Source organism: Eubalaena glacialis, chromosome 10 (genome assembly GCF_028564815.1).
Source record: "Eubalaena glacialis isolate mEubGla1 chromosome 10, mEubGla1.1.hap2.+ XY, whole genome shotgun sequence".
In the NCBI taxonomy this organism is placed as follows: domain Eukaryota; kingdom Metazoa; phylum Chordata; class Mammalia; order Artiodactyla; family Balaenidae; genus Eubalaena; species Eubalaena glacialis.
The window spans coordinates 116,232,570-116,243,877 of NC_083725.1; the positions used below are offsets into that span (position 1 = coordinate 116,232,570).

At 57.3% G+C, this 11,308-nt stretch overlaps 1 protein-coding gene across 5 annotated transcripts; it reads right to left on the reverse strand.

Moving 5' to 3' along the window:
- Positions 1–2,406: 2,406 nt before the first annotated feature.
- On the reverse strand, positions 2,407–10,695 carry SLC29A2 (solute carrier family 29 member 2). Of its 5 annotated transcripts, none has more exons than XM_061203799.1 (12): positions 10,411–10,695; positions 10,078–10,159; positions 8,500–8,660; positions 8,127–8,266; positions 7,595–7,729; positions 6,832–6,929; positions 6,526–6,610; positions 5,821–5,957; positions 5,452–5,557; positions 5,268–5,353; positions 4,197–4,392; positions 2,407–3,518 (listed from the first exon to the last, which is right to left on the reverse strand). In XM_061203799.1, the coding sequence occupies exons 1-12, from the start codon at positions 10,437–10,439 to the stop codon at positions 3,187–3,189; spliced, it is 1,587 nt and encodes a 528-aa protein (XP_061059782.1). In that variant the 5' UTR covers positions 10,440–10,695; the 3' UTR covers positions 2,407–3,186. The 5 variants fall into 5 exon arrangements, with proteins under 5 accessions (XP_061059782.1, XP_061059784.1, XP_061059783.1 ...); XM_061203801.1 differs by having other exon boundaries at positions 3,325–3,522; positions 4,197–4,396; XM_061203803.1 differs by having other exon boundaries at positions 3,393–3,522.
- Positions 10,696–11,308: the final 613 nt, after the last annotated feature.

Genomic DNA, 11,308 nt, shown 5'->3' on the forward strand with positions numbered 1-11,308 from the left:
GAAGAAGGTATATTCCGCTGTTTTTAGGTAGAGTGTTGTGTGTATGTCTGTTTGGCCTGTTTGGTTTGTAGTGTGTTCAAGTCCTGTTTCCTTGTTGATCTTCTGTCTAGTTGTTCTATCGTTTATTGAAAGTGGGATCCTGAAGTCTCTATCATTGTAGAAATGTCTGTTTCTCCTTCAATTTTGTCAATTTTTGCTTCATAGCTTTTAGGACTTTGTTGTTAGGTGTGTATATGTTTATAATTATTATATCTTCTTGATGGACTTACACTTCTACGAATATATAATATCCCTCTTTGTCTCTTCAATGATTTTTGAATTAAAGCCTATTTTTTCTGATATTAGTATATCCACCCAAACTGTCTTTTTTGGTTACTGTTTTACATAGAATATCTTTTTCCATTCTTTAACTTTCAACCTATTTGTGGTTTTGGCTCTAAAGTGAGTTTCTGGTAGATAGCAAGCATATAGTTGAATCATTTTCAAATCCATTCTGACAATCTCTGACTTTTAATTGGAGAGCTGAATCAATTTACAGACCAGGAGGTGTCCTCCTCATAAAAAGGTGAGCAACTGGAGGATAAGGGCTGGCCTTGCAATGTTTGTGTCCCTCCACCAAGCCTATCTCAGTGCCCTCCACATAGAGCCCTCTCCAACTGTTTGCTCATGGACACTGGCTGCTTCTGAGGGAACCTGGGCCTGTTGGCAGAGCTGTGTCAGGCTGGGGATGTGGTGGTGGCCGGGGGGGCTGGGCATCAGGAGAGGGATGAGCAAGTGTAGCCCATCAGCCCAAGTATTTTTCTAACATCAAAACCAGCTGCATCCTGATATGATGGGAAAGTTGGGCTAGGTATACGGGGAAGGAGGACAGGAAGAAGGAATTCCACGTTGTGACATCATAAGGACATCTTTCTGGGCCCATCCTCCACTGCTCAGCCCAACCCGGCTGAACGTGGACCAGCGCCACTGGGTTCCCCGGGATGGCTGGGTCTGGCAGGTCTAGGGAGCTTCTGGGTACAACAGACAACAGTCTCTGAAGGTAGAGAAGGAGAAGGGGACCTAGGAAGTACTGGGGTCCTGCTCCCAGCAGTCCCAGCCAAAGGGTACAGCTAGGCCTAGTGGTCTGCACAAAATAATCCCAGGATTACAACTACCATTTAGTAAATGTCAGTCTGTACTCCCGTGCTTTCTCCAGGACTGCAGTCTCCAGGAATCCCAGTTCCCACTGCTGGGAAAGGGCCTGGCTTCGAACCCAGGACTGTGGGTCAGGGCACATGCACTTAACCACCAAGTTAAACGGCCTCTGTAGAGGCAGCAGCCTTCTCTTCTGTGTGCCTTCTCCTCTCTCTAATCCCCTGGTTAGGCCTCAGCCTCAAGGCCCTTCAGCGTTTGTCCCCAGCCCACTGCCCCAGCCTCATCCTCTCCCGTCGCCTTCCTCACACCCTAGGAGGTTCCGCTTCCCCGTGACCTGCCGCCAGAAGTCCCCACTGTTCCCTGAATATTCCGTGTCCATGCCTTCCACATTTTCTGGTACCTCTGCCTGGGACGCCCCTCCCCCACCTCAGCCCAGCAAGCTCATATTCATCCCTCAAGGCCCAGCTCAGGGGACACCTCCTCAGGGATGCTTTCCCCAACTCCCCAGTGAGCTCACTGGCCCCCTCTTCTAGAGTTTCATATTACACATTCTGCAGGGTCCTCACAAGCCCCATCACAAGTTACATTCTATTTCCCATGGCCTTGGGAGAGGGTCACAACTCCTTTGTTTCAGGGTTGCCAGACCAGCCAGAACCTGGCACAGTGAAAAAGGGTCGAAGGAGTGTGGCTTTATTTCAGCTCCCAAGGCCATAGCTTGCCTCACTTTCCTCTTTGGTAGCAAAGCAGCCTCTGGCTTCTGAGCAGGGGGCCTGCGCTGGCTCAGCGCCTGGCATATAATAGCTGCTGAGGGAATGGTCACAGAAGGCAGGAGGGCAAGTGGGCAGAAAGGCCGCTGCGTGTAATCTCAAAACCCCCTGCTTTTCTCTGTGCTGGGCAGGGTAGCACAGGTGTGTGGCCAAGCAGGCCTTTCCTCCATCCCTCTGGAGAATTGGCTGACTGCCTCTCTGAGTCTCCATTTCTGAGAAGGGGGAGCCTGGGGAAGCAGAGGACACTGGTGGGGGAGAGAGCGATAGTCATCCATGCGGCCAGGCACTCTGCCCGGGAGCACAGGGCTCCTTGCAGGCCAGCACCCCTGGGCCATGTTGTGGTCAAGAGGGCCCAGCACAGGGATGCCCACAAGTCCCTGCCCCTCTCAGGGCCTTGGTCATCCCATCTGTCAAATGGGTACAATCATCCCCACCCCACCCAGCTCATCAAAGCCAATAGAGCTGAAAGCACTTTGGAAAGTGAATTCATTGTACAAATGGAGAAGGTTATTATTAGACCCAGGAGCAGGGTCAGAGGGAAAAAACAAGCAAAAAGGTGGAGTAAGTGCTTAGGGCCCTCGCCTTGAGCCCCTCAAGGAAAAGGGAAGCAGGCAGTGGGCAGGAAGAACAGCACCTACAGGGAGGTGGGGGCTGGGTCCTGGCTCTGCCAAGAACTGGTCACTTCCCCCTGGGACTCGGTTTCCTCACCTGTACAGAGGGGAGCACAATCCCTGCTGGCCTCCCTCCAAGGGCCTCAGTGTGGCTTCAGTGAGAGAGCGGGTGCAGAAGAGCTTTGCAAACTGTAAAGTGCAGTGAACACATGCAGGCTAACTGCAGTTCTGGGACCCAGGCCCAGCTGGGCTCTGGGGAGTGGACACAGTAAATGTTGGCGACGAAAACCCTGTTTGAGGCCCAGAGGGTCCTTCGAGCACCCTCAGATCCTGAACTCCTTCTCCCTGTCCCTTCCACTTCCCTGGAATCCTCTGTTCTGGAGTCCAGGAGACTTGACCGTGGGGTTGCTGAGGCCTGGAGAGAAGAGGAGCTCCTGCCCAGGGCTGGCCCCTGCTCCCACTCTGAATCTGACTGAAGCTGCGGCCACACCAGTCACACAGTTGGCAAGGTCCCACCTGTGGCCTCTGAGCCCCGGCACTTGGCCAGTGAGTTTCTCATGATTAACAAATGCACTCCTGATGGTGAGGAAGGGCCATTGTCCTCGGCCCTCTTTTTCATGATCATCACCCTTTCAGTGAGGTCTGTGTGCATCTAGATAGTCTGTCTCTGTGCGTCAGCTCCACTCCTGGGGAGGGTTAGAATGGCAGATGGTGAATTCTTCCTTGCAGCACCCCAGGTGGCCACCAGCCCAGGAAGGAGAGCAGCACCTGCCTCTTCCTGGCACCCCCAGACCGCGGGGCCCCAGCCCAGCAGAGGCTTGAGCCCGGCCCACCATTCCCCCTGTGCTGGGTCTCAGCTCCGAAGAGAAGATGCTGGGAGAGCCCTGGACGGAGCACTTCAGAGCAGCGCCTTGAAGAGGAAGGAGAGGGAGGCTCCACAGGAGAGCCCCAGAGCCAGGAAGAAGGTCATGAGGGTGCCGGCCACCTCCCTCTCGTGTGGCAGCACCTGCCTAGAACACACAGGAGTAGGAGCTCTTAGAAAATGTCAGGTCCAACCTGGACCCAGCCCTGTGCCCTCCGCCCTCCTAACAACAGGACGCCTGAGTTCTAGTCTGGGCTGACCCAACCTCTGGTCACTGTAATTAGGCCCTTCTCTCTGGACTCCAGTTTCCTGATCTGTAAAATGGGGCCACCGGACACAGACATCTCTCACGCCCCTGGGGTCTAGATGCAACTGCCTTCCTTCCTGGCAAAATGTCCCCTACCTGGTCCTCCCGGTCACCTCTGCTCTCCCTGGATTCTCAACTCCATTTTCCCTAGAGTAAATAGCCCAGGAACTCTGCTTGTGATCAAAACCTTAGCTCCCTTGCAACTGAGAATTTGGGGGAGTAGCTGGGCCCTAAGGAATGACAGTCCAACCCATTTATTTCACAGATGGGGAAATGGAGGACCAGAGAGGAGGCCCCCAAATCAGTGCCTGGGCTGCTTTACTGGGCAGGAACCTCCCCAGCCAAGTCCTCCTCTCCCCAGCTCCTGGCCTGGGGCCGGCTCAGCAGTTCAAGCCTGACCTGACAGGTGGCACCAGTGAGGCCTGGAGACAGCTAGGGCTGGGCTGGCCCCCCTCAAAGAGCTAGCCCACCTCCCTGCTCCCAGGCCCTCCCCCCGACCTTCCCATCCCCCAGACCTGGGCGCCAGGCACATGGTGAGGGACACCAGGTAACCATTTGAAACAGCAAAAAGCAGCATGAAAGTGATGAAGTAGGCGTCCTGTGGGAAGAGGATGGGCAGCCGGGACCTCTCGGGCACGTGGCACAGCATGAAGAGTGGCACAAACAGGACGCGCAGGCAGACCAGCAGGGGCAGCAGCCGGCTGTCTTCGTCTGGCTGCGGCAGAAGGTTGGGGTGAGGGTGGTCCCTGGGAGCAGGGTCTCTGCTCCAGGGACACCCCAGATAGACTCAACTATCACTTCCCCTGACCTACTCCATGTGTGCCAGTGAGGACCCAGCACTTGGGCCTCTGGAGAGCGAGCAGCTGGGCCAAGGCCACCCAGCAATCAAGGACCAGCCTGGGACTAGACTTTGCCTCCCCTGAGCTCCAGTTCGTGCTCCCTCCATGGCAGAACTAGACAAGCATCTTCGGTTTTCAACGTTGGTGGCTCTGAGCACCCCTGGGGGTTCCGAAGACCCCTTTGGGGAAGATGGGTTTGGAAGCTGGGGATCCAGGCCCCATCCTGGCTTGGATGCACAGCTTGTGGGATCTTAGTTCCCCGACCAGGGATTGAACCTGGGCCCTTGGCAGTGAGAGCTCGTTGTCCGAACCACTGGACCACTGGGGAATTCCCCGAGCAGCTACTCTTTGATCTACTTTGTTTGTTGTGTGTCCTTGGAAGATTTCATTTAAAGAAGCAGCATCTTGGCTAAAAGCAATCTAAATCCTAGGAATCTTGTCTGACCTCCCACGTGGTACAGGAAGCTCCACATAACAGTCTCTAAGCACCGGGGTCTGGGCTCTAGGCTGGATGCTGGAGACACAGGTCAATTGGACAAGGCTTCTGCTTTCAAAGAGTTCATAGTCTAAGCCCTGGCTTGCATATCTCCAGGGGCCAGGTGCTCACTGCTCAACCAGCCAGCTGTTCCATTACCAGACTCAGACCAGTGGGACTGTCGGGACATCACCTTTCTGTGCTCTTTCACACCCTCTGATCCCCGACTGCTTCCCCAAACCGTCAGATCACCCCAGCCTAGGTGTGCTCACCCACAGGAAGTAAGAGGTCAGGCTTCGTCCCAGACAGTCCATGACGTTGAAGAGAAGGAAGCAGCAGATGGGGTTGAAGAACTGACCTGGGAGGGAGAGAGGGCTTATCCTGGTCCTGGCTGCCCTCTTCCCTCTCTGCCCTTCATTCCCACTGCCCTGTCCTCTTCCACTTCCCAGCACTCACTCCACTTCCCAGGGCTGGTGGAGCTGGTCACCATGGCTGTGATGGCTGGGAAGACAGACAGGGTGACTGTGAAGACCAACACGAGGCACAGCGCCGTCAGCCAGATCTGGGAGTCGGAGGCAAGGGTGTGAGCAGGCGGGCAGACCCAGAGCCCAACATGCAGCCAAACCCTCCTGCTCAAGCCCTGGCCCAGGAACAGGACACTGGGGCCTGGCCCAGCGTGTCTCTGACCCACCATGACCCTGTCACCTTGGGTAGACCAGGTGAGTACTAAGGCCCCAGTCCATTCTAAGAGTCTCTGGGGAAGGCTGGAGAGAGCAGCCCTCTCTTCCCCAGGGATGGTGGTTGGGGGCTCTATCCAAGCCAAACCTTCTGGAAGACAATGAAAACTGAAGGTTTTCCTGGCTTCTGGGGTTCCTCTGGCTCCATCTCTGTCTCCTTCTCAGGGTCAAGATCCAGAGTCAGGGCTGCCTTTTGGGGGCTGTTGGGAATCCTGTTCTTCTCATCTGGGGCAAGAGGGGAGGGCAGGGTCATGCCTGTGACCCACGCTTGTGACAACCAGGCCCGAGGGAAGGAGATTCCAAGCAATTAAAACAAGTGACCCTCCACCAGCCCAGGGTGCAGGCAAAGAGAATTAACAATGGAAATATGCCGAGCTACTATTTATTAAGCCCATACTTGTGCCTGGCAGAGTTAAGCACCTTAAATGGATTATTTCACTGCCATTGCTTTACAAATAAAGAAACTGATGCTCAGAGGGGTTACGTGACTTGACTAAGGTCACACAGCTTGGGTGTTATGAAGCTAGAATTCAAACTCAGACACACTTGGATCTAGAACTTGTATGCCTGAAGCTCTACTGCCTCCCCATTTTATAGAGGAGGAAACTGAGGCCCAGAGGGCAAAGGGATGACTTTAATCCCATTGACTTCCCTTCAAGATCTTCTGCCTCTGATTACATGAGGCTACTAGGGATGAGGGTTCTAGTTGGGGACAGAGGGGAAATGCTTCCCTGTGGTGGTGGCTCTAGCCTCCTCTGGGTCCTCCACCTCCCTGGCAGGGTCCCAGGCTCACCAGACTTGAGGAGCTCAGCTTTGGTCTCCAGCTCTTGACCTTGTGCCTTTGATGGTTTCTTGGCCAGGTAGTAGCGGGCAAACTTCTGCAGAAGGAAAGCGTTGTCCCTGCCTGGCTTGGCTGAAGTGTCTGGATCCCTCCCCACCCTGTTGACTTAGAGGCTGGGGTCCCCCAGTGGCTGACTCCTTTGGGGATCAGGGCTGGGCCCAGGTCCCCTCTGCCTCCTTTGGCCTCTCTCAGGGCCTCAGACTCAGGGCTGTATCTGTGATGCTCTGAAGTGGGCCTTGAGCCCAATACCAGGCTCACCAGGTGGGGCAGGCTCAGGTAACACACGATGGACATGAGGATGCCCACGCAGGGTGTGATGAAGTACCCCAGGGCGGAAGTCTGGGCATCCACGCCACCTGTGCAGAAACTTCAGCTGCAGAAGGGAGGTGGCTGGTCCACCAGCTCCCGCAGGGCTAACAACTCTTTTCCTACTTCGCATTATGCATGTCTCAGATTCACCTCCCGGCATCTTCCATTCCTCCCACTAACAAACTCAGGACCCTTGTGCCGGGGGCCCCAGCCCAGCCCTTCACTTCTCTCGCTCTTCCCCATGTGTCATTTTTGTTGAGCACCTACTATGTGCTCATTACTGCATGCTCATTACTGCATGCTCCTTACGATCTGAGGATGGAGCTATAATAATCATTCAGGTGGGGAACCTGACACAGGTAAGTGCCAGCCGATGCCCCCAGCTAGGGAGCAGTGGAACCGGGATTCAAACCCAAGTCCATCTGAATCCCAAACCTGTCCCCCCTTCCCTCAACCTCAGCCTACTGCCACATGCCAGTGCTGGCCTCAGGAATCCTGCCCCTGGCCCCAAGTTAACCCAATCCTCACCTAGTCATTCTCTCATTGTATAACTCAAGAGCCCCAAACCCAATCACCAGCTCCCCCATCACCCCCATCACCCCATCACCTCCAGCTCCACCAAAGCCCAAGGCATCCTGCTCTTGGCACACTCTCTCTGCTCCCCAGAATCCCAGAGGCCACCCCTGCCCTCCAGCCACCCAAGTCTACTCACTGGCCATGGACATGAGCATGGCAAGAGCAGCGAAGATCCCAGCCAGGCCCTGGCCGCTGAGGAAGAGGGTGCTGTACGTGGAAGGCATCGTGCCCAGTTGCCCGAAGAGGCTGCCCTGCAGAACTGCACAGAAGGCTGTGGAGGGACAGGATTGGGGGCAGCTGCTCAGCTAGGCAGGCCTTGGGGGCTCCCTGGAGGAGGTGTTGGCAGGGTGCATAGGGGACTCTGGACTAGGTTGGGTAGGCATGAGACTCTGGACATTCCGATGTAACACCCCACATTCATCCCCCCTCCGAGGTGCAGCCCTAGGTGTGAGGGGCTAGGGGCCAGGAGACCTGCTCTTAGGTCACTGTGGGGCCTTGGACGAGTGACTTTTCTTCCCCCCTGGGCCTCAGTTTCTCATCAGGGATATGGGTGATGCTACTGCTGTCTTCCCTTCTTGGATACCTTGGGCTCTTTCAGTAAAAAGAAGAGGCTGGGCTGAAGCCCTGGGGGTCTGGGTGGGGAGGTGGGGAATGGCAGCGGTGCTCACAGTTGATGAACCAGACAGAGGCCATGGTGATGGAGAAGAAGGGCCCGGGGCTCATGTCCACCTTGACCAACACCGCCGTCAGGGTGAAGAGCAGCAGGATGGCCAGCAGGCTGCCCAGAATCCGCACCGTCTCAGGGATGCTGCTCATAACGGGGGAGGGCGGAGTGGGCATCGCTGGGCCCAGGCCAGGGGAGGGGAGGGGGCAAGAGTTTCATCCCAGGGCTGGACAGTGGGGGCTGTGGGAGAGATGCAGGGGGAGGGGAGGAAGGATGGGAGGTCTTCCCTGGGCCCAGATGGAGCTGCCTCAGCAAAGGCGGGGAAGGGACAACAGAGGGATGGCCTGGGATTGAGCCCAAGGGGCAGGGCTTCTCACCACTGGTACAGGAAGGAGTTGAGGAGTGTGAAGAACAGCAGAGGCAGCTGGGACAGCAGTGTCACCCAGTTGTTGAAGTTGAAGGTATCTGCAGGGCTCGTGTGGTTGGTGCCCAGGGTCTCGGTGGTGCCGTTGGCCCCTGCCAGACGCCCCTGGAAGTACTGCCAGGATGCCAGGGGAGTGGGGTACAGGGTCACCCTACAACCTACCCTCAGGAACCCCACAGCCTTCTCCCACTACCTCCTCCCATGCTCGGCATTGCTCCATTAACTTCTGCGGGACTGACTCTCTGTCCTTGCACCGTCCCCAGCACCTGGCACACAGTTGGAGCTCGATGAACGTGCATTGAATTGAACGGCTGAAGTCTGGGACCGAGCCCAAGCCCTAAGAACCCCCAACTTGGGCCTTGCTCCATCTTTGGATCACCCCTCCTCTCCTGTGCCCTGGCGCCAGCCCCCACCCCCACTCCTGCAGCAGCTTCTAGGTTCCCAAGTATTTATGGAGCTCCTACTGTAAGCCAGGCTCTGGCCCAGGTGCTGACCAACTGCTTTCTCTCTGGAACACACATCCTGCCACGACTCTGCTTAACTCCCCCGCTCCCTGTTGCCTGCAAGGCAAAGCCCCAAGGCTTTGTAACAGCATTTGGGGCCCTTCAGAACCAGACCCTGGTCTCCCTATTGTGCCCCATTTCCTGTTCCGTCCTGCTAAGCTCCAGGCACCCCAAGCTCTGGCCTTTTCTCTGAATAAGCTGGTACTCTCCTGCCTCTCGGTGTCTTTGCAAGGCTGCTGTCTCCGCCTGGAGTGCCCTCTCCCCTCCTACCACTCCCCTCCCCCAACACAAATGCTTTACCCAAGTTACAAATCACCTCTTCCTTTAAGCAGAAGGAATTGCTCCCTCCCCTGGGGACCCACAGGACTCTGCTCCAAGCCTGGGATGGCACGTGTCATGTTACATTATTTATATTTCTTATACACCCATCTTGCTCTCAAGACCATGGGCTGATTCATCTTTGGGTCTCCAGGGCCCAGCACAACAGCCAGGCACTAAAGAGGCATCTGGAAAGTTGGTGCATTTAATATATAAGAATAACCCAGTCCCAAAGAGAACACAAGCCCCACATTCCTGCCTTCCCTTGAAAGAATGTAAGCTCCGTGAGGATGAAACCTTCCTCTGCTGTTTCCTTCTGTACCCCCAGCGCCAGGAACTCTAGGTGTACATTAACTATTTGTTGGATGAATGAATGTAATTCATGCTATTTCAAAGAAAACCAAAGGCTTGGATAACGCACTTTTTGAGTGACTAGCCAGGAATAATGACAAACAGGGGAAGTAGGTGGATGGCTCCTTTCTGGTTCCACAGGATCCCCTGACCTGGTGGCCTTGCCCCTCTAGGATCTAGGCATCCCTCAAAGCTTGGTCGTCCTAGCCATGAGAGAGGCACCTCCCCTCTCTGAGGATCCTGCCTCAGCCGACAAACGGACATAATGAGGAGTCAAAGGTGGCGTGGTGGGGAAAGGCAGCTGGAGGGACGGACGGTGGTTGTGACCGTGGGGCTGTCACTCCAGCCACGAGTCTCACCGGGATGGCTGTGATGAAGAAGTTCCAGGGAAGGAGGGTGCCCAGCCCCAGGATGAAGAAGCTGATCCCGACCAGGTGGTAGCTGTGAGGATCATTCAGAAGGTCACCCGGAGGACGTCCCGCTTCGGCGGCCCCTCCCACCTCCCAGGGCAGCTCCTCCAGAGAGCGGACTACAACCCCCATCACCCAGGCTCAGGCACCCGAGGGAGGCGGCTGACGGGAATTGTAGTTCCAGCTGGTCTGCTGTGAGCTTTGGAGAGCCAGAAGGGAGCGGGTCTGAGCTGCCCACGGCCACCGGATCCCCATACGCACCCCATCCGGTCCCCAACTCGCCTGTCCTGCGGAGCGTCTCCTCGCGCCATGGCCGCCCAGCGGGATGCGCCCGGGTGGGAGAGAGATGGGGAAGCCGCACCTGCACCTGCTCCGGGGCCCGTGGGCCGAGCCGGGGACCCGGGACGCTGGGTCTTGCAGGTGGTGGACAGGGGAAGGGGGGGTCTCGGGTCTCTCCGAGGGGAGGCTGGAGCCGGGCAGGGAGCCTCGGGCCGATTTCGCCTGGTCTCAGGCTCCGCAGGCTCCGACCTCGGCTCCGCCCCCGGGGCGGAGACAGAGGGTCGCACCACCCCTCCCGGCCTCAGGACTGGGGACTCCAGACTCCCGCGTCTGACCCCGGCCCGACCTCGCCGTCCCCGGACCCCACGGCACCCCGCGCCGCCCGAGAGGCGGTGACCCGGGAAGATTCCCCCGCCGCCTCCCCTCTCTGCGGGCGCCTGGCCCGGACCAGTGCAGGCAGGGTGGGGGGAGGTAGTGGGGAAGGTGCCCCCCCCCACCCCCCCAGCGGAGTGCTGTGGAGCTGACCTGGCGAAGGGTTCTCCCGGCTCCGGCAAGTCGGAGGTGGTGCCGTGGCGCTGCTAGCGCCGGCTAACTTGGGAGACCGCCGAGGGGCCGGGTCGCCGCGCGCCCGCAGAGCCCCGGCCGAGGGTGTAACCCGAGAGCGGCCGGTGCCGGGGGAAGCCGGAGAGACCGTCTGTCGCCAGCGGTCCTGGCGGGCTGCGCCTAGATGGGTCCCCCGGGAGGCAGAGGGGAGGGCCAAGTGCAGGTGCCGGTCTGGAAGACAGACGAACAGATGGACCCTTCTCCTCCAGTGGGTGCCTGGGGAAGCGCCGGGACTTTGGGGCGCACAACGGAGGGGCGAGTCCCTCCGGGGCCTCCAGGCGGGCTTCCCGGTGACGGT